Raw genomic sequence first — 24,366 nt, forward strand, 5'->3', positions numbered from 1 at the left:
TGTCCAAATTTAACATTATTAAAGTTTCAATTTTAAACACAAAAATACATCAAATCAATACAAACTGATGTTTTTTTTAAACCTATAAAGACAATGTACAAAATATTGAAGTTAAAAATTAAACACAAATAAACATGTACCCTAACAATATGAAGAATTTTGACCGTGTTAGTAATTTGTAATCCTTAAAAATTATGGGGTAAGGGTAACATTTTTGCTAAAAACTTTGAATTTATTGAACATATTTTGCATTTCTAGAACTAATGTTGATTTCGATAAATGTCTACATGACCCAGTGAAGACTATAACAGATAAAGGAAGAGCGTGACAACAGCAATTAAAATGGCAAAATATATCGGTTACCAATTTCACTCTAAATTAAAACGCTGTTCTACATTTGTAAACAAATACTTTTAATTACAGCAGTTTGGTTTCTAATAAGTTGAACAATAAGGGTAATAACATCGTTTTCACGTTAATATTAACCTTAAAAGAATAGGTGTCAAATTAAGTATAGAAATTAGACTTGTTCCAGTGATTATGTTACAAGTATATTAAAATATTGAAAAGAAATGGTAAAGAAACGCGTGCTTAACAGGAAATTTGAAGTGGTGTTGCATTTCAAATGTGGTCGTCCTCCTGAAAAGGAGCAACAAAAAACGGTACACCGCCACCGTTGTTAAAAAAAAAACACAACAAACTCGTTTGAGGCGATTGTGTATCCTCGTGTTAACTAATATTAATAAAAACGTAATTTACACACGGATGACTTTGCATATTGTTTATCAATTATTTTAATGAAGCGGAGTTAATGAATGAAAAAAGAAAAACAAATGAAGTCATTGCTGTATACTCAGTGTGCTTGATCCTATAGTTTCACTAATACACCCAATAAGGCCTATAATATATAACCAGTTGAATATTAGTTAACAAGGCGTATGGTTGGTTGATTTTCAACGTATGTGTATTCATAACACGTTAGATTACATTACATTTGATTGATTGAATTCATTTCATTTCTAACAATCAAAAACAAAACAGACTAGAATGATTGGCATTGATTGTACGCACAATATTCGTTAATATCATTGATGAGATCATTAAAGCACCGACTGTGTAACAATTCATCACGTTGTATAAGTTTGGTTCCCACTAAGGACGAAACGCAAATTGACCTAAGCGCAACGCACATGAGTTGATTCATCGCTTACGTTCTTGCGTTGCATCCTAGTGGGAACCAAGATTTAGGGATGGAATTGTCGACAACATAATTATGTTGATTAGAGGTTTGCACAAAGTTGTAAGAGATAGTATTTCTTTTTTTACTGTGCAAATAAGATGCCGATCCAAAGATGAGAAGAACAACGCCCTCATCGTTACAACTTAAAATAAAGGCCTCCTGTATTAAAATGTCCTGTACTCTATATACTTATTTCATTATTTAAAACAGTGTTTCCATATTGCATGTTTGGAGTAAAATGTTAAATACATAATATGGTATAATCTGTCGAAATCCGAGATACTTACCAGACATTAGTAAGATCAGAACATTTTTCACTAATTTTGCTATTTAGTCGTAATATGAAGAAACAAATTTTAAACTTAATTTCGTTTAAAATGCGGTTTAGTTTGTTTATGTCGACCTATTGCCAACTTATTTATGTGATGGATTGAACTTATTACAAGCTGATGTCATTTACATTAAAAAATCCTTTGAAGTTTCGGATGATGAGTTTAATAAGTAAATAAAACGACACTTATTATATATAATAACGGTAATAAACAAATTGAATTAGGTTATGGTCCTGTGGCAATGTAGCCTACTGTTATTTATAACAGAGTTGATGTTGCCAGCAAATGTACGTATAAGAAAGTTGGTGTTTGTTATCAATCAAGCATTATGCGCATTTCCGTTGATAAATAAAAAATATTCAAATAAAAACAATATTCATATTAAATTATAATATTAATAAAGAATCGTCTATTTGTTCGCATCATCTGTAAAAGAAAAGGAAACTGCTGTGTTTGAGAGTGTTAAAAGAAAACATCAACTATTTTGACGGCATGACAAGGATCCCACGAGTTACACAGAAAGCCAATTGATAGGAGGTACCCATGCGACTAAAAGCTAGCAATCAGTGTAAACTAATTACCATCCTTCCAGCAAAAACATGCCTACGATAAAAACACATCTTTTGTGTTGTAACTATGAACATATTTTTATTATTCGGATATGCGTATAAAATGAAGAGACGCGCCATCGCGTCCGAACTGGACATTCTATACTAGTCTATTTCACAAATCATTTCATTTCAAAAGCAAATTGCTTCGAATTTTCAACTATTAACCATTGTATTATGGCATGATCGAGTAATTAGACTATAGACACATTTGAAAAGTATATGTATCTGTTAGTGAGAGCTTTTTGATTCCTCAATTCATCCGTGCTGCTTAAATACGCGAAAGAAAGAACGAACAAAGGCGGCAGTGTCGGTTATCTAGGCTTATGATGTGGGAAAAGTTTTCAGTAAGGACCTAAAATTGCCTAGCGTGTTTCCTTATTTACAGTAAACGATCGTAGTTTGTTTTCGCTTTATCAGGCATATTATTTGTTAGAAACCGTTAATTTAAAGTGACGGCATTTAAAATAAGCTAACCTTGAAAGCTGGCAATCAAACTCTCATTAAACACCTCAACAACAATCACCAGGTGTTGTTTTGAAGATTCACTTTCCATAAATGATATTTCTTTTATTTGAACAAATCAACTATCACTAAGACGTTTATAATCAGTTCAGCACCAATTAATAAAAATGGCATTGTAGAAAGTGCTTACCTTCCAATCGTATTATCCTGTGTTCAGTTCTGAGTTCGATCATTATGGTTGGGTATCGGTTAGTGTTTAAAAAAATAAAATGATGTAAATAACTCCTAATTATAAGTTACCATGCATACGTGATGTTTATTGTATTGCTTGACGTCACACACCTTTGAGAGTTTGGCAGTCTAAGCCCATATCGTTTTTCTTAAATGTAGTCATATATTTGTCCCCGTCTCTATAATGTATTATATTTTCAGAAGATAGTGGCCGGCAAAAATATTATTTTCGTCAGCCACCATCTTCAGAAAATTATAATACAATAGATGGTCATGTTGTTAATGCATGGATAACATATCGATTAAATGCATTTGGAATAGGCCTACAATATTAACAACAACTTTAACAAACTCTCTGTAATAGTAGTCTCTGTAGGCCTATATCTACATTGAATTTAGTTAAAAGTTAGAAACCAATTCTAATGATAGTAAATGCAATGAAATTCCGGGAAAATATTAGTCTATACAGAATACTTAACCCATATTAAATTCTAAAAGCTTGCCATTCCACAGAAGTACTTTTTAAGTACTACTCAACTTTAAAAAATGAAGGTTTAACATTGGTAGCAGACGGTAGCTTATTTAGACCAACAAAGAATACAAGTTCTATGAGTCTGGTTACGGCACACATAAGTGTTGTCGACAAATTAGCGTCTTAGCTAATTCATCTTTTGTCGTTAACTTCTATTGTCAGGCAAACGAAAAGGGAGTGTTAATTAAATTAGGTTCTCAAGTCAGTTTGAGTGTTTCAACTTGTAATTGTATTAATTGGTGTGATAATGAAGGTATGTTTATGCAACGTTTAGTATTACTCGAATAGACGTGATCGATGTTGCCGATTCTCGTTACTCACACGTTAACGCGAGTTAGCAAGACGCCTTCATCCGCTGACAAAATAATTAATCATTCTATGGAAACAAATTATTATGTTTTGTTCTTTACCAACGAAGAACGTTTGATTATGTAATTAGATATTATAAATACTGCACTTAAAATACTTGAAGGGTCGCTTTCTTATATACCAGCATGAGTTGTCAAGTATAGGCATATTATCGATGTTAGCTTGCATGTTACATACACGGTGGATAAAGCTAAGCCTTCACAAGCAATGGGAGATTTATAGAAATATATGTATGGTTCCTTTTCCTTTCTGTGGTTCCCTTTCTCAAATCTGTAAACAAGACCCGTTTACTGATAATGATCGATACAACGATTATATTTTTCTTATTGATCATAATGACATTTGATTGGACAGATAATGGTTCCCCAATTTAAGATAAAAACTTTCCTAATTTCTTTATGTTTTCTGTAGGTAAAATGTATGCATGTATCACACATACCACAGGGGTGAGTGTAGTGACTTGTTTGCGTCTATATTGATTATGTGTACTGTACATTTGCGCGAATACGGTAACCTAACTCGTCCAAAGTGAGAGGTTCAAATCTATGGTCAGTCGTTTGCAACGTATAGCCTTTTCCAGCTTCACCAATAATTGTTTTATTTAATGTAGACGATTTCAACTACGATTTATGTAAAGTTAATACATTGCAAAGATAAGTTCAGAAAACACACATACACAAACAAGGATACTCGCTGAGGATTAATACAACATCAAGCAGGACAGCTTCCATCATCTCTAATTGTTATTACATAATTAAGAAATACTATCAACCGTTCGATTTCTGCTGGTAATCGAACAGATTGCTACTTATGTTCCAACTAATTCCACCAAATAAACACGCTTAATAATCAAGAAAATTGTAATAATAATCAACATTGATGAAACGCGTATTTATGTTAAAACTTACGCGTTGATCCTGACAAAACTTAGGGCACTTTACGATGCGTAATTATTACATTATCCATAGAATACAAACAATCCAGTGTAAATTGGGCACTTGTGGGTATGAAGAGTGTGTGTAATACGAGATAGATTCATCAACAATTGATAGCTCAACTACTGGCCTTCCATGAGTACAGTAATTAAAGAAAAAGCACGCACGCTTAACTTTCTATAGCATATCATTTTCCAAAATAGATTATACAGTTTTGATTATGTTTACGTACTGAAAATTTTACCTAACATTGTATTTGTACAATATAGAATTACAGGGTGCATATGTGCGTGTGTGTGTTTAATGTTAGGCGATGGTAAAAATGGTTCAGGAAATTTTTTTTAAACTCTTCATCATAATATAATTACTCCTTTTAATAATTCAATGTTTTAAAAAACAATATCCCGTATTGTTTCATTTCCATAAACAAACACGTAATCAAAAATATCTAGGAAAATCCAATAACAACAACAAAGGCAAAACAAGTTTACAAATATTGTATTTGGAATAACATGGAAATAATATAGGCCATAGTGGTAAGTGTGTGGCCGCCATCAAGACAATATGACGCTTAAAATATGATATAACCCGCCTATTATAAACCGAAATAAAAATTAAAAAGATTATTGTTCGAAATAGCTAAGTGTTATTAGAAACGAACATATTTTTTTGACGAATAAAATGCTGTTCTAAAAATAGTTTAAATTGTTAAAATACTTGATGTACAAGTACAATTGGCAGAATGAAAATCACGTCGTCATCATCAAAGAACAATTATAATGAATTAAATTTAATGAGGTTTAAGAGGCATAGAATTGTCGATATCGATTATGACATGTCAGTCGCGGCAAACCTGTCATTCGATAGGCACTCGATTGCTCATCTATCCTCACATAATGACCACGTGATTCGCAACATACAGCTGTAATATCACATATTAATAGTCAGGGCTACATTCGCGTTGCAAAATCACTTTGCAATATCAAGAAAATTCACCTTAATTAGAAGATTTAACACCCTTAAAAGGACTATTTCAGGATAAGAAAACAACTTTCACGATTTAATAACTTCCCCATTACTGAAGGTGATCGAAGTCACCGGAAGAGGATCTAGTTAGCACCATGGGAAATTAAATACACTGGGACTACGCTCTTGTTAAACACTTATTTCTGCATGATTTTCAGTCGGGTGAGAAAAAGAATTAATTTAAACGCCAGAAGTATAGATTTTCTAACTAAGAATATTTCATACAAACGCATGTGTTACACAGCGAGATTAGCTCGAAGTTTGTCCTAGATTATGCAGATGTCAAAATAATTTAATTTTTAATTTTTAAATTTAATGTTAAAAGTACGATAACCAAATAATTCTTATGAAAGTATTGCATAATTCATTATAATAGTAAAAACAATTTTAGAAAAAATACAAAAATTGTAATTAAAAATGAATGGCAGGATTTTTAATTAGAACAAGACGAGTCTTCAAGGAACCAACCGTATATATATAAACTTTTATTTCGCAAAATCAATGCATATAAAACTAACATGAAGTATTAACAATATAAAATAGTACCTTAAAAGATTAATGTCAAATGCCAGACCAGCTGGCAAACAATTTGGAAAAAAGCAATTATCACACACAGTTTTCACAATTATATTATTTGATAAATTAATACGTAACAAAAAACTATAAATAAATAAAACAAAAAAAGTATAGAAAATAAGCCAATAGGACAATGATGAATAGGGACAGCAAACAATAACACACAAAAACACAAATACACGGAAACCACATACAAATATAGTAAAGTAAGAAATTACAATTTTGTACAAAGAATATAACATTTTTTATTTTCGATCTTTCTACACATAGAAGGGGTATAGCGGAAAAGAAAAAAGTAATAAAACTGTCATCTTGTGATGTGCTTAACCAGCCCCTGTCAACTAGGACGATACAATAAAACCGTAAATATAAAAATAGAAATGGAAAAAATAGCATATAAAAATATGCAAATTATAAAATGTCAGGATTATATTAGGTTAGGTAATGGTCACCGTATTATAAGTTTTAAATCAACTGTGAATAAAGATGAGATAGCAACGAAAAATAAGTAGGATACTTGTTTGTAGTCAGTACACTTGAAATTATTATGTTGTATCTAGAACGTGTCGTTAAAGAATCGATACTGTCTAACAAGTAATGGTAATAACCAAGATTCCATCATGCAAGTATACAGATACAGAGTTAAGTGGCCTTTAAATGATCATAGATTTTGTTCTATCGATTATTGTAGTTCATTAACTTCCCATCTTTAAGTTCATCATCTTTCCGTTCTTTACCCATCCAAATTTAGTTAGTAGGCCTAATAATTATTGTATATGAGGCTTGTATTGACCAAAAAACGTCAGCTATAACGCCAAAAAAAATATGAAACCCCCAACTCCTAACGTAATTTGTTTTCCTTATGAAAAGAAGAGACGACACAAAGTGCAAAAACAAAAATCTTAAAGATGTATAAAAACATAAAAAATGAAGATTAATAAAATCACGTTTGAAAAAGACGTTTGATAGACCATTTTGTATTTCTGATAAAGTTATTCACTTCTGTAGAAAAATAAATTCATTTATAAAAAGACAAAATAAACGGTTAATTTTAACCAAAAACACTGACTGACAGATAATTTAGGCCTAAGTAATTTTTGCTTTAAATTACGTTTATTTAGGTAAAAAATTGATATAAGATATATCTTTTTTTTAATCCAGTTTTTGGTCAAAGTGACAAATAGTATGTCACATTAAAATGACATATTCAACAACTAAATCTAAAATTAAATTATTTTTCAGATGGAAAATATATCTTTAAACAATAGACCCATTAATAATAAGCCCGGATCTTTGTAAACGACAGCGCTGTTCTAATTCTTAATCGGATAGGGCCGGCAAAGAATAATGAATTAACATGAAATAAAGTACATTGCATGCAATTAATGGTATCATTTTGTGTCGTCTTGCCATATACAAAATCGATTAAAATATAATATTTAATAGAATGAACATAAATAAATGATATGACTCCATTTAATGCCAATCACAATACGTGTGTAGCTCAATGATGATTGGTAGGCAAGTGTAAGAAATCAATTGATTTGTCCAATCAAACCTGTTAAATATTAACAGAGCGGGTTTCAATCTAAGTCGACCAATCAAATTCCCTATTAACAAAAACTATACTTAGATATGAAACCGTTTCTGTGTATGCTATGGAATATTGAATTGTTCATTGGTAATTGAGTTAAGTAAGCGTTGTTATATCATAAATGAAAGAAGTGTGAAAAATTGACGATCACGACACGAATCGTTGCAAAATTTAAAAAGGAAAGGCGAATTTTTCAATCGTTTATTAGATCATGCAGAAATAAGTTCAATTTTTGAAACGGCGCAATAACTTATTTAATAGTTAGAGTCACCTTCGGGGCTCCAGTAAAGTGTCCCCTTAATAGGAGTGTCTCCTGTATAGGAGTTGTGTGTGTTTACCGTATTATTATTATTATTATTATTATTATTATTATTATTTCCCGTTGATCATTTCATGAAAATGTGTCCCCTGAATGGGCATCCCAAAAGGAGGGGTTCATATACTGTAATAAAGAAGATCTTGGAGGAATAAGTAAGCAAAATCAAAGAAATTGGATTGATTATACGAACAAAATTCATTATACCGTAGGCCTAATACCTTTTTCCCTAAATCAAGATGTGGTGTTAGAAAAAAAGGAAACAATATGACGAAAAAAGAGCACCATTAAGGCCCACAGCAGGTATCTTCACGGAGGAACTTTCTTACTCCGTAATGTATTATGATGATGGGTAATGAAAGACAACGAACCGTCACTAGATTAAGAATAGTATACTATAGACGTCCTTAACATTTTGAAATGTTAAAGTACAAAAAAAAAGAACCTTAATTTCATACACATTTTGCAAGTTGAGTGATTATTTACTTATCTTTTATAATATACAATACAATAAGAACATTGTGAACCGCAAGAAATTGTTTTCTAATATTTAATTAAAGTACAGCATAATCTACTAATATAATATACATAATTTGTATTTAATAACCTTTAAGTGTGCGTGCGGTCTGATACTGAATAATTAATAACGGAAGCTTAATACAGATGTTAATTCCCTTTAGAATTTATTTTATTCATAAAATGTTACTAAATCTGTTTATTATATTCATCTTGATTAATCGAATGTTTTAAACCCCAAATATACTCCAGTCAATTTTCTTTTAAGAAATGAATATTGAATGAAGATTTTAATTATTTTGAAGCAAGTTGGTCGTATTTCTTAATTGATAATTCACGCGAGTCAGTGGCTGGTGAATTTAACAACCGAATTGTAAGGAAATTTCAGTTGTTTTACGAGACATGGACTCCCTGGGTGATAAGTGTAAAGTAGCCGTCTATTAAATTGTTTATAAGCAAACGATTAAAGAAACGCCTGCAATGATTATCTTAATACTACTTTTAAGATGCAAAGTGTCGTTGCTTAATTTAAAATTGAAATGCTTATCAATCAATTGATTAACCGTCTAAACGAACTATCGCATCATCATCTTAATCTTGACTAGAACAAAATCACCCTTCGTTTAGTATTTCACACCAATCATTACAAATGATAGATTATATCGTTTTAGTAGTGTTATTATTATAGAACAAGTGCGGTCAGAAAATAAACGAAATCCAGTTAATAACACAAAATTAATTGCAGTAATTGTTCGCACCTACCCGGGGTAATAAAACTCAATATTGAGATGAAGAGTGTTTATAACTTGGTAAATTCTCTCGTTTTTATTTCTTTTCTATTGGTGCAATTTAATTGAGCTTATCTTCAGAAATCAACGAACAAAATAATTGCAACAAATCAATTAAAACTCAAATTAGATGAGCTAGATTGCAACATCAATAATATTATTTGTAACTCTCATTTATATTATGTTGTCAGTTAAGGAACGCCTCATGTTTTCACAAAGTTACAAGCAACTCGGAAATAGAAATGAACTTTCTCGATTATAATTTATTTGTTTATTATTTATTTTATTTCACTTCATGATGCTTTTATCCAAAATTACAAAATAAACATAAAAAAGAAAAAGAAAAGAAAAACAATTAAAAAATGTAACAAGGAACCAGGCCTGGCATGGACACTGCCATCACCGGGCATTCACTTGGTCACTTTAATTCTGCTAAGCTATATGATGTAATTATTCCTTGAATGTAACATACATTCCAATGTACTATTTATACTTCATAGTCAGTTATAATAATAATAATAATTACCGTGATTGTTTTTTTTAATGTTGTCAACTGATGGATCCAGAGTGGGTTCATCCCCTCCCCAACGTCACAATTATAATCTTAATTTTTATTATAAAATAATCGATAGTTTTAAAAACCTTTTCACACAATGTATTCATTTCTTACCTATTCAATGCATGAAATACATTAATACAACTAAAGAAGTCATTATATTATATTCAGTTCAATCTACATTTTATCAAGGCCACAACAAAGTAAAAATCCGTCTAAAATTATGTTTGATTATACAAAAGTATGCAAGTAGGGTAGCCTATAATAATTCACAGGAATCAACAAGAAGTTGAATTTTATCAGGTTTGTTTGTAAATTGTATTGAATCAGCAATATTTCATGAAAATTTACAAAATCAAAATTAATCTTTCATGTGTTTCGTATTTTTAGTTAGAATTATATTTTATAAAAAAAATTAAGTACTCAGTACTTTGTCATTTTATTTATTTTCTTACACAATTTGGGAATTCCATTTATTTAACAGCGATAAAGTATTTTTAATCAATAATAAAAAATCAAAACCAATCAATTCAAAGGTAGAATTAAAATGACAACTAGCTGAATGCTAGTTTTAACTTAGGCTTTTATTAGATTACCACGTACCCCTTAGTATTGAAAAAAAACCCTAGAGCTAAATACATTATATGTATAGGCTGTGCGGTTTGTATAGAATTGTATAGTAGTGTTGGAAGTTAAGCCGTCTTAAGTGATTGGCATCGTGTTAAAAAGTGGCAAAAGTAATTAATTCAAGACCCAACTAACAATCCTGTTAGAAAGCACTGTTGCCTAATGAGTAATTCTATAATCACCAATCATCATCAATTGTCGACCCATTGTAACTCATAATCATTTCTGATTGGTCGCTTTTTAGATCTACGTCATTTTGTCTACCAATGACTTTTGGCTTAGAATAAATGGAGTTCTATATCTATGTTACTTTGCTTATGATCTGAAAACACAACACACTATATTCTAGCGATCCGGGATAATTAGACTACCTATGCAAATTAACTTTTATTTTTGTATTTCATCAATTTGTGAAACTTAATCTTAATCAACGTACTGTACACCTGATTGGAACTGTTGGGGTTTATATAAAAGAGTGACATCATCGTACAACAAACAGTGACTATTCAACGATGAGTCGGTGTTTATCTCTCTAGAGACGAGACGTACGAACGTTTGACAACTTTATATACCACAACACATGTATTATTTGGATATATACGGTATAGACCAGGCAAACGGTAAAGGAAACGAAATAACCATTTAATGCACTTTACGCAACGTTGCAGCGCTCTATCCATGTAAAGAAGGTTCTTTGATCTTATAAAACAGATTAACTATATTCTGTAATTTTAACAATCATATGTTTAATGAACGGTTTCCGGAAAAGTATTCTTCTAAAGAGTAGATGTGTTTTCTGAAAGAACTATATATTTATTCAAAGTGATTTATAAGAACAAGTCAGAATGTCTGTAGCAGAAATTTACCAGCCTAAACCGACGTGTTTTAGTATCGAATCACTTGTTTCAAAGGATGTCCCGTCGTCAGCCGAGTTGAATCATGGTGCATCGCCATTCGCATCACCAGTAACATCTAGATATAAACCCTGTCCAACCGAGTCACCGTTTTTAAGTACATTACATTCTATGAAAGGGTTATATTCTGAACCCACTTATGCAGACTCTCATGGGATAGCGATTCCACAACCCATAGGACTAAGTCATCACCACCACCCAGGCTTAAGCCCTACACAGAGCCCTGCAGCCTTACATAGTATGTTCCACTCACCTAGGCGAGATCCTTTCAACTTTTACCCGTGGTTCTTTTCAAGGAGTCGCCTGTTAGGACAACGTTTTCCAGGTAAGTCAACTGTGCTATATCTAAAAAAGTAATACAGCATTATAATTAACAAGCATATTCTTATTTATTTTTGTTAGTCTCGCGCTAATTAAAATAGATCGCGTTAGTAATATCTTTCGGTATGTGCAAATATAATATTTTATAACAATCTATTTTTTAAACTTTAAATCTTAGTATACTTTTTTTGATATATATAACAGTCATTACCCTCATTCTTATCGTAATGTTTAGTCCCCTCTCCCTACCACTAAAAACTTAACATATGTCAGTAATGTAAATCATCTGCTAATTATTGTGGTCCATTTGGCGTCAAATTGGTCAAAAGTTACAACCAAACCTAAGCAAGGTGCAGTGCACAATATCAAACGTGTGGTTAGACCACTGGATGTGAAGGACGGAGGGCGAGATGAGGTGATGGTCATGAATCGATGGAGAATTAACCTGCTGAAGAGAAGGCCTAAAGAGATTTTTTAAAGAATGTTATTGATGATTAGGATGAGGATGAAGTTAGGCTATGGTGATTATTTGTTTTGCATGAATATTATTAAACAGATAATTTCAAAATGTAATAGCTTTCAACAATTAAAATTAATGATTTAATTATAATGTATAATATTTTAAAAATCAAACTCGTCTACAACATGGAGCTTGGTAATTATTTAATGGAACTGGGCCTTTAAAACCACGAACTTGCTGATCTGGTAGGCGCTGCACTGCTGGCTGCCGTCTGTCCGTGGAGGGCCTAATTCGAATTTCCTCAGTTTCCAGTTGAGGACCAGAATAAACACATTTGTTGTTAACATTTTACCGGCATTTTATCATCATTGGCCAAATAATAAAAAAAAAATAAAAATAACCATTGTCGGTAAACTTTATTAGGCCACAAACATTGTAATTATTGTGACAATTTTCCTTACAGTGACAATTATCCTTGAATTGTAATACATAATTGATTTCAATTAATGTGAAATGGATACTAATCGTTATATCGATATCCACCCAAACATTTCAAACATAAAGCTCTAAGTTATCAATGGTACCTTAATAACAAGGAAAATCGATACACTGATTAAATGAATACAAACTATCTACAAAAATAAATGATTTAATTGCCTTGAATACCGAAGACCATCAATTGCAAACAGAATCACGAGAAGGCTTCCTAAATGGATAATTTAAGCTATAAAGAGTAAATCAAACAACGGAATACACGTTTCTTAAAAGCTGTAAAAGGACTCTAATGAAATGGTTACTACAACCAGGCCGCGACAGATGGCGGTTGTTTTGATCTTCATTAAAGGTGTTAATGTTTCCAAGTTTTAAAAGTAATTTTTAGAGTCTTTAAAAGTGTATACACTTAATCGAAACAGTAACATAACATTTTGACGGCAAAAATATATAGTTGAATGTTTGGTTTGAATTTACCTACAGATACGCCCTTTAGGCCTATGCCAAGTATGCCTATGCGAAACATTTACGCAGCATAAGGAAGTAGGCCTACTGGACTCTCAAATTTGCCAATACCTATTTCAATATAGTTACATTAACCTACTGATTAGGCCATAACCGGTTAATAATTATATATTATGAAACTAATTTAACGAAAACTAAATGAGCAATTGTGATGCTATTTGATGTTCTTAAGTCTAGAGATCTACACTATCAATATCAAACAACGCCCTCTGTAACCATGGAAACATCCACGACGCTCGCATTAGCAGACGATAATTGTTCTTTTAATATGGTTAATTAGTGTACGTAATCTTACAAACGATCTTACAATACAAACTACATAAGAACCACAGATATCTATTCTCTTCACGATGAGAACAAACAATACGCCACTAATCATAGGGCAATCCAATTAAATTGGGTAAAGATCGCGTTAATTAAACACTAATGTGTTGAAGAAACACAAGGAGGACGACAGTTCAATGGCCAACAGACATAATGTTCATTTGTTGCATCACCAAAAAGAACCAACTTTTTAAGTTCATTTTTCGCATGAAAATTGTCCATTTAGGCCTACCGGTTAGATCCAGGACAGGGGATTAAAAAAATTAAACTAAGAAGGCCTAAATTTCTCTTAGTTATAGGCGAGCTCTTTTAGACGACGGGAATGTGTACCGTAAGCCTACCAGAGTACCTTTCCTTTTTTTTTTTTTTAATTTCATTTCAACACATACATAATACAAAATTAAGAGATAAAGGTAACGTAACTATTAAACAAATAAGAAGAAACACGATAATTCTCTCTCAAAAATAAGGGAGTAATGAATTAAAAGAAAAAAATAATAATAATGTATCGCAAAAATACACTTTATAAAAATCATTTTGTAAATAATAATATGGTTGCCTTGTATTTTTGGTAAATGTGCATTAAGTGATTATAATTAAGTAATTGTTCTTTGATTTTGCAACTAAAAATGTACCACTTTGTAATTAAAATTAGAATGTTTGCATCACTGTGTGTTTTTCCAAAACCAAAACATATACTTTCTTTGGTGATAATTAAGTTATTGTTGATATTTCGATACATATATTGTTGAGTACGGTACCTTTCCTTTTATTTATTTATGCTTGGTCCACTCTTGAAAATATAGATATTTGATTCATATACTTTTCTATTTATTTTCCTGGTGGAACAGCCTTAAAGACTTCTAAGCTTATTTAAATTTCTCCAACATAAATGCATTCTACTTTTTTTAAATTTTTGTCATTACATTATAATTTATCTTATGAAAATAAATTGAATTCTCTACGTAAGGTGGTGGTAAACCAAACCAACAACATATGATTACTTTTGTCCGAATTATTATTTAAAAGTTGTAAAATTCTTAACTTTTACTATAATGATACCTTTAGGCTGATTCGTTGTGTGGCCTAATGAATATTGAATGAGGTGTTTTGGTATTGGTAGTACACGCGTCGGCATTGAATCGCATCAAAAGAACATGCTATTAAATGTAAACAAACCTTCACAACAACTAACTGCCTCTAGGATACATTTTTCAAACGTAACCATACGATATTTAATCTAATTCTAAATCATCAATTCGGTAATAATTCTAATTGGTCGTAAATTATTAAAGTTACACTTTGTGTGTAGCCAACCACTCAATTCAATGTAAAAGATGTATGATTGTATTAATTAACTACAAAAAATAGGCCTAAACGCTCACTTTTTGCGAAATGTCTAATTGATTCTCCTTGAACTTAAGGGCGAGTATCATTATCATATTATCCCTTCCTATATACAATATATTATAAATACTATAAGCATATTTCAAAATGAAAACCAGAACAAAGTATTATACTTTAGGCCTAACATAATAATTGTTCTGTCGGGGTAACAGGCGAACCTGATAGAAATATTGTATTTACTTTCAGAAGATATTTTCAGAATGGTGTACATACTCATGAAATACAAGCGAAAGAAATAAAAAATAGGGCCTACAAACTTTCGATTTATATATGCCTATATTGAAATCTGAAAACACAATTTTGCTAATGAGGTTCTCATTTTACCTGAAGAAAAAAACAAGTTAGGCCTAAGAACAAGAGGAAAGTTTATTTAGAGCATTAACCTGATACGAATAAAACACAAAATGAGAACTCGGTTTCGTTTGTCTCCTATTCATAATACTGATTTATGATTCCAGTGGGAGATAGAAGTCTACTGTTTCTTTCGTTCCTTCCTTCCTCGACAATTAGTTAAATAAAGTGATTTGTTAGGCATATCGGTTACTTAATAAATGTTTCATTCGTCTTAATAACTTTAGTACTTGCATATTAAGTGCACAAATATCTCTCGCCAATAAATAACGAACGAGTTATTTTAGTTCATTTTACAAATAGACCAGTTAGGCACATTTAAATGATATGAGTATAGACCTAATGTGAGTAACTATAGGCCTACTTTGTGTATTATATGCATAGCAAATTGGGTATTTATTTATGTGTTACCTGAATTATACGATTTTAGTTCATGGTACCATTAGTACTTATTTACAGAGCGATTATTATCCAGTTTGAATATAAGGAATGGCAATGATTTAGACGGTTGATAAATATGATTATGATACCGCATAGTATATAATTGTCATATATTTTGATAATAATTATCATAATTATTATGATATGGGTAATAGTTTGATAAACCAGTACAGGGAAATAAAAAATGGCCAAATTATATGATAATAAATGTTAAATTAAAATGGAATAAAATACACACAATACGGTACTAGGTCCTGTATGATTTACACCTGGTAATATTTTAGACGCAGACTGCAACTAAATACCTCGATCAGATTTAATTTAGTGAAACATATTTATAAATTATATCCGATTCTCTAGTTAGAGTATGTCATATTTCAGAAAGGCTTGTAAAACAGACATACAAGTTTCATAAAAACAACTTGAACTTGTCATTGTTACAGAATTATGATGACTGTTAAACATCAAAATATCAACATAGTTTTAAATGTCAAAATTAGACGAGGAAAACAAATTGCAAGAATATTTTACGGCTCTTTAGGGGATATGATATAATACAGGAAAGAAATCAAAAACTCTTGTGAACACTATTAAAATGTCACCTCTAAACAATTGACAATCCATTTATTGCCAATTTTTTGCAAAATTTATTTTACAAGGTAATTCTAAAAGTTTGTTTCCATACTTTATCTTAAATGAATAATATTTATGGTCATATCTGTCATCAGACATTAAGGTTAATATTTTAATCATAACTATTTAGTTTCTATACCATGAACATGCCTCTGTACTTTTTTTTATTAAAACTATCAAAACTTTAAAAAAACACCTTTCATTATTATTATAACACAAAATGTCTTGATTCGAACTTACAACATACATAGGCCTAATACTAACCTGACATGACATCAATTTACCACATTTTCATACTTGCAATTATAACAAATATAATTTTTTAATTAATGGATTTTTAAAATATTTTTTTAGGAGTAGAATTACCGAATGCTGGATTTGGATTTCTTCAGCATCCATTTAGAAAACCAAAACGGATAAGAACCGCTTTCTCACCATCACAACTTCTACGACTAGAACAAGCATTTGAAAAGAACCACTATGTTGTAGGGGCGGAGAGAAAACAGCTAGCGGCCAACTTAAACCTTACAGAAACGCAGGTAAGATACCAGTAAACAAATACATTATATAATGCTCTTTACTATTTTAATTAACAGTACGATACAAAAAAAAACATGTGATAAAAATATTTATCACATGCTAAATTTCTGATTGATCGAATATCGCTATTTTTATTTTCTACTTATAGGGCATTTTTTTTAAAATTATTTCTTTATTCTGACATAAAATCATAGGATAAAAACACAATAAAGTACTGAGACGGCAAACTTTGTTGTTCTAAACAAATATTACAGAATAAACAAGAAAACCACACTTTATTAAATATAATAAACATACATATAGCAAATTAAATTTCTCTCAATCTAAGAATTTGACGAAAGTAGCCTTTAGGTCTCTGTTTAAATAAATAATAAGTGAATATTATAATAAAATACGTAAAACTAAAGACATAGCATTTCCTAGACCTACATTATAGCAAATTTCAAATCAATACCCACGCATTAAATAACTCAAACATTCGAAAAAGCAAGTATACAAATTAGTTTGAATTAAAGCTAAATTAGGCTTTAAAATCGTCTAATTGTTGTCTCAGACGTGGGCTAATTTATTGGCTATACGCTATCGTACAATTGTATAACGTTCACTGTTATTAGTAAGAAGTAAAATGTACATTTCTAGAATTCTCGATCTAAACAAGTCGTAAACGAGTGGTTTAAGAACCTTAATTAGTACAATTAGTAATCAGTAACTATGTGAAATTGAGTCTTGTTAGGTATCATTAAACTAATTGATTGATATCAATCTGTATGTTGGCATTGTTACCAATAAACATCCTAGTCTATTTAATGGCCATCATCATCATCTGAATCATTCTTGATTTCATGACTTCATGGAGAACACATTAGTTTAAAGAGGAACTCCAAGATTAAATTTTTTAAATAAAAAGCAACATTCATAATAATATAATATGTAATTTTTAATATCGTTAGTGTACAAACGATATGAATAATCACACCCAAACGGAATAATATTTCTTATAGGCGTGACGAGAACAAAAATATATAAAAGAAAATTAACCATTTTTGGCCTACTTGTAAATAAAACAAGAATCTTTGGTAACAGTAATATTTTTTTTAATTATTTAAAAAATATATTTACACAAATAATTAACATCACTATCAACTTCATTAATTGTTCGTATTTGTTTTGTAAAATATTAAAATAAATGTTTTTAAATGGAAATTAGCATTATCCACTAAATTACCATGAATGTTTTGAAGTTTTGGATTGCGTTTTAGGGCATTAGGTCTATAGAGATGTCAGTGCTTATTATTACAGGTGGGCTGCCTAAGTAAATTGTTTGCTGATCAGCAAAGAACTGGGTTTAAATCTGTTCATAATTTTTAATCATTAGCATTAGGACAATTGTACAGAGAATAATAGACATGAAATGGACAATACCACCAATCCGAGTTATTTCAGCCAATTAAAATCATAAGCGCCTTGTTGTGGCTGGGGATACAAATAACAAGCTTCTAAAAGGTGTGACAAGATCAAGTTAAATAATTGATAGCATTTGTCTTCGTTAATTATCTTCTTTTCATTATCATTTGGCTTTTTCTTTAGATTAATCTTTTGAACTTTAAGCAAATTGTGTTTAAGCGTAGAAAGTCGGCTTCTCGTGTTTTAGTTTGGACTGCTGAGGTGGGCTGAGGGGTATCTGCGTTTGTATTGCGCCTAATCCTATAAATCGGGTCCTCGACGGTCTTTTGACTGAGGGGACCTGAGGGAATACTTAGCTACACCTTAGCTAAATGTCTAATGTAAGGGTTTGTTTTATCCATACAGGCATCTATGTTTTGTTGTTCTGGGCTGATAGGAACCTTAATTTAAAGCTTTTTACTTACATCCTTAACATTCAAACGCTTCGACACAATAGCAACACTTTTTTGGTCGATACCAAGTTAGTTCTATGAAAAAAAGAAAGAATCTTGATTGCAGGACGAGCACAGTTTGAAAGCTCTGTTATGTAGAAATAAATAATATGTTACTAGGCTATTTACTAGTAAACCGATTAGCCTACTCAAGCAGCCGACTAGTAAATTTCAAAATTAACTTAATTTTAACAGCCAGGTGAAACAAAATTATACTGTGTGGGAAAATGCAGAAATGAACAATAACCGTAACAAATAGTATTGTCCAAAACGATAGCATTTAAGCTTTGTACGTTAACTACGGCATGAATTACACTTCGTGTTGCTAATTAGGGAAAAATAGACAAATTAAATTTAGCGAAATGTAGCGTTTAATGTGCGGTCTTGAGCTAGGATAAAGAGTTTACCTATAGTGGTATTATGTACAGTCGGCTGCGGGTCTAAACTACCATGAAGGCGAGTTGGGTTTGCTTGGTTGGTTTATAGTGATATTTAGCTACGCTTATTGGCATTACAAGAACTGTGCTTTTAACTAAAATAAAGAAAATGACTCTGCATTAGTGTTGTATTGACAGCCACACATTATTTTCAGTAAATTTAACAAGTTTAATGAAACAGTTTTTAATCATCCATGGGGAACGGATTATCCTGAAACTTTTTGATTTTCTGCTCGTATTACTGATATCATATGAAAGTTAAAGAGCACGAATAAATATGCTAATATTTGAAAATGTGTTGAATAGAGCAAAGTACAGTCACGTTGTAGTAGGCTAACTATAGACTGTTTAACCAGAGGCATGGCTTATTTTTCTTCCTTATAATATAAGTTCTATAAAAATCCGATTAGGGAACATTTTGTTGTGTGGAATAAAAGTTAATTGTAACCCTTATTTTGACGTTTATGTCCTTGGCTAAACCGCAAAGCGGACTAAATAGTTTTTGTGAAAGACAACAAATGAAAAGAATACTAGTTTTGTTAATAGTTAACTTCATTACTGATTTTTATTCGCTTGTAAATTTACCGACAACAGGGTTTTAATTTTATTTTGATGATTATCGTTTTTTCAAGAATAAAAGATGTAAACAATACAAGCCTTCTGGCCGTAGATTATTATAACATTTGTATAGAAAGGCATGAGTGATCGTCTGTCTTGTTATTTCTTTCTACGCGAGCCCATTTCTATGAATAAAAAGTTCTTTGATTGAATTGTTGGATAATTTGAACGATTTTATCACAAGAAGATCAAAACAGTAATCAAGATAAGAAAAAATATACTAAATTGCGAGTAATTATCAACACCTTTGATATCAATACTGAAATTAAAACGTGACAATTTTGAACCACAAAAATGTCTGCATTTGTTTTCATAACGAAAATGATATGTTTTTCTAGCGTGTTATGGATGTATTTTGATTCTATGAACAATACACTACATACACTGGGCTATACATTTTGTGTTTAAACAATTTGAATAATATAAGGAATAACTATAACAATATTAATATTTTTAAAATAAAATTAATTATTAATTCAACTATATTATAATTTTTTTATTTGTTTTTAACTATTTAATTATTCATTTATATGGTAAAAAAATCAATTTCATAGAAATAAAATATTTATTGTCATTGAAAATGTCATTTTCGAATTAAAAAAACAAACATCGTTAATTAAAAAATCGTATCTTATTAAAAAAAGAACAATTGGGTTTTTGTAAAATATGCTATTTTTTTTTATTTAGGTAAAGGTTTGGTTCCAAAATCGAAGAACAAAATACAAACGAATTCGAGCTGAAGAAGAAGGAGAACAAGACATGAAGAAAAAAGGGTCTCACCACGTGAGTCGATGGAGGTTAGAAACACAACAAGATGAAATGGAAGGGGATGAAGAGGAGGAAGAGGAGCTGGAGGAAGAGGAAGAAAATGAACACAGAGAATATAACATGAAATGAACAAATATATTAAAGACGTTTTGGAAACAAAATATTGCATGTGACGTAACAATAACGTATATGAACGCTTATCGACGATACTTTTGTACGCGACAATAAGTTGCAACAATGGTCGAAACTGTTGCGACAACGCGGATTTTCTGTTGTATAGTGCTGCTATGAGAGTCGAGCGGAAGTGAATAGGCCTACAACAATACTATATACCACAGCTTTGCATGTTGCCAGTGCTTGCTAAAAGGACGTTTACATTAACGCCTCAGTTTACAACAATTTTTACCGATACGCTTAAAAATAATAAACTTATATCACGGTTTACACCATTGTTGAGTGATACCGTTTTTTATCTGTTACTTTCTTGAAAGGAAGACAGAAAAAACAATTAGGTTTTGAGCATTCACTTTTATTGTTTAGGTACATATATAACTGCATTGTTTTATACAGCATTTAGTATTTGTTGTTTAGGCGACCTATTTATTCAAAGTGCAATTTTGATGTATAGAGCATTAGAAATATGTTTTTTTCTTTCATATTTTTTTGTACGCTAAGTGTATACCAGACTTACTTTGCTAAAAGAACAATTATCTGACAGAGGCTGATGTCATCTATTTCGAATGCTATAATTATCCTAATTGATTTAATATCATGCATAGTTCAGATACGGTACATCAGGTAAAGACACATTATTGACGGGCGGCGTACAAAAGCCGTAACCATCATGTTTTGACGCGCGCATCGAAACGTGTCCTGATGACGTTTCAATTAATTTACCACAAACCATTGTTTCAATTGGTCATAACTCCATTATTTGATTTAATAACGTTACGACCATCATTTCATTAATCCAGAAATGTTGTATATAATTCACGATGTTCAGTGTTTCTATTCTATTTCAAACAATCAGTAAATAATATAGGCATAATGTAAATTAACATAATTATGTACAGAATTCTCATAATTTGTTTTATGAAATAATTTTAACGACTACGTAGTGCAGCTATGCTGGTCGATTCATCAGTGTCATGAAAAAAATTATATTAGGTCTAGGCACTACATAATCTGATCAAGAATCGGTATCTTTGTGTAGGCCTAAAAATATAACTATCAAATCGTGTTCAACGAAAAAAAACAACTTTATAGAATAAATTAAATTAGCGTTCTCCATCCACCGAAATATATTATTATATTCAAGTATAAACACTCTTCTTGGCTACGTTTAATTCAGTTTTAATATTACTAAAAAAAAGTTTAAACATGTTTTGTATGACTATATTATTTTAAAAAGGAAATAAAATTTCTACATTTAAAACAAGTACCGGTGTTTGATTGATATTTGTCATGATCGGTATTAATGTTTTTGTATTTTTTACCGATAGCATATTCTCTAATGAAAATACGATAACACCCAGACAACAATCGATTACCGTACTAGTATACACCCTCAAGCACTAATTACTACAACTACAGATATCTTCACTAATAACGAAATAAAAAATCGGAGAAAGTATCTACTTAATTGGAATGTTCCCTGAATAAGAGAAGAAAGTAGTACTATTAAACCATATTTTTTCTTGTTAGATTCTGAGAAAGTGTCTTCTAGGAGGTCCTAATAGAGGTTCAAATTCAAACTGGTTACATTGACATAATGTAGTAGGCCTACACCATGAATGTTGGCCGCGGTGTTGTATATTTCCCTAGAGCTAGAGTAGTTCACCGTGGACCCTAATTGAACTCATGAATGTGAAGGCTAACATGATCAATCACCAAACTACGGTAATTTAGTCATCATTCTTTACGGTTTATATACATTCACGAAACTAAGAAAACCACGCCTAGACCCGCTGAACAGCATTGTTATGTTACTCACTGTTTTCTTCGACTTGGAATATTATATACATCATCAAATATAACAATTGTGACAACCTATACGTTTAAGGCCTCAGTTGACCAATTATTCTGACCAAAATATACCTATTCATACTAATTTACAGGTTTATTTCCTTGTTAGGAATTCCTCACACAACAAACAATCATTCATTTGTGGCAATAAGTGGTTAATTATCATCAGTTTGAGGTTTGTGGCAAACTTCTAGCTGAAAATAACAAGTACAGGTCGATGAAAATGTCACTGAACTACGGGGCAACTAGCTTTAATAGACAACTTCATTAATTAACAGTAGAACCTATAAGTTGACCTTCGGAACCCAACAGATTGTCCCCTAAGAATGGATGGTAAAACATAACATATTTCCCCTTGTTCATTTTAGGGGAAAGCGGCCGCTTAAGGTGTTCCATGTATAGGTTGTCCCTTGAATATGGTGTCCTCTCAATGGGTGCCAAAAGGAGGGGTTCTACTTTAAATCTAATGAGAATAATGAAGACGACATTTTTGACAATGTTGATATTGACGATAATAGTAAATTGTATAATCGATTCAATGATACACCAATATCGATTGGAGCTTATCTAATAACAAAAGAATAACATTAGGGAAGGGTTCTTAGTATTGTTTTGTTTAATTAGAAGGATGGTCTGTAATTATAGTAGTCTATTTCCATTAGTTGATTCAACAAGAGATTTTCTTTCCTCTTAGTTTAATGTACTTTATCTTTAGTTAGCCTACATAAGTATTATTACATTTCGAAAATAGAGTGATAAAATTGGATATTGGGCAATTACGGTATCTCATTATGAGGGTCAATACGTAGAAGTTACAAGAATATTGATTTCAGAATTACCTCTATCGTATAATTACCCAAACTGTCGACCTTCTCCAATTTCAATTGATTTCTTATTAACATCATCAGTTAATTACTTCAACACTTCAAATAAGTTAATTCTTGGTGTTTAGAAGTTAATTTATGGCAAGGTTGTTATTATCCGAGCGGTACCTTGTCAGGTAGGCTCATCAACAGGTAAACACTTTTTGGTGTGGTCAATATGGTGGTCATTGATGAGGTCAATAACTCTTCGTGTTTATAACAATTAGTTGTTAATACATTCATCTGTGAATGTGGTTTAATGTTAAACATACTTATTGAGATTCCTAACTTTAGGACACCTATTTTTATATTCAGGGGACACCCTATATTGAGGTTTAATTATCAACATGGGTAAATCAATTTATATAGGCCTAGTACTAGTAGGTCTACAAATCGAAACATAATCATGGATTTAAAGCGCGTGTTCTCCGCCTTTAGATTTCTCTTGTCGACAGTTAGATAAAAGGTGTAATAGCCTAGCTCTTCAGTCTAAGGTTGATACATTTCGGACAACATTCAATAGATATACGTTATCATAATTCATTAACAAACACACATAGCTCACTTGATTATTATTTACAGACTCAAATTGCGGTTACCGTTTATGATTTATTTGTCAATTAGATAAGTCATAAATTATT

The 24,366-nt window shown here is 31.1% G+C and overlaps 1 protein-coding gene across 1 annotated transcript; it reads left to right on the forward strand.

Annotated features, from left to right (window-relative positions):
* The first annotated feature begins 11,055 nt into the window (after positions 1–11,055).
* On the forward strand, positions 11,056–22,243 carry LOC140048029 (homeobox protein EMX1-like). The gene is made up of 3 exons (XM_072093037.1): positions 11,056–11,950; positions 16,934–17,118; positions 20,757–22,243. The coding sequence occupies exons 1-3, from the start codon at positions 11,557–11,559 to the stop codon at positions 20,964–20,966; spliced, it is 789 nt and encodes a 262-aa protein (XP_071949138.1). The 5' UTR covers positions 11,056–11,556; the 3' UTR covers positions 20,967–22,243.
* Positions 22,244–24,366: the final 2,123 nt, after the last annotated feature.

This window comes from Antedon mediterranea, chromosome 4 (assembly GCF_964355755.1).
Source record: "Antedon mediterranea chromosome 4, ecAntMedi1.1, whole genome shotgun sequence".
In the NCBI taxonomy this organism is placed as follows: domain Eukaryota; kingdom Metazoa; phylum Echinodermata; class Crinoidea; order Comatulida; family Antedonidae; genus Antedon; species Antedon mediterranea.

Coding starts and splice junctions, on each gene's coding strand:
- LOC140048029 (XM_072093037.1), top strand. CDS start 11,557: ATGTCTGTAGCAGAAATTTACCAGCCTAAACCGACGTGTTTTAGTATC. Junction 11,951..16,933: donor GTTAGGACAACGTTTTCCAG/GTAAGTCAACTG, acceptor ATATTTTTTTAG/GAGTAGAATTACCGAATGCT. Junction 17,119..20,756: donor TAAACCTTACAGAAACGCAG/GTAAGATACCAG, acceptor TTTTTTATTTAG/GTAAAGGTTTGGTTCCAAAA.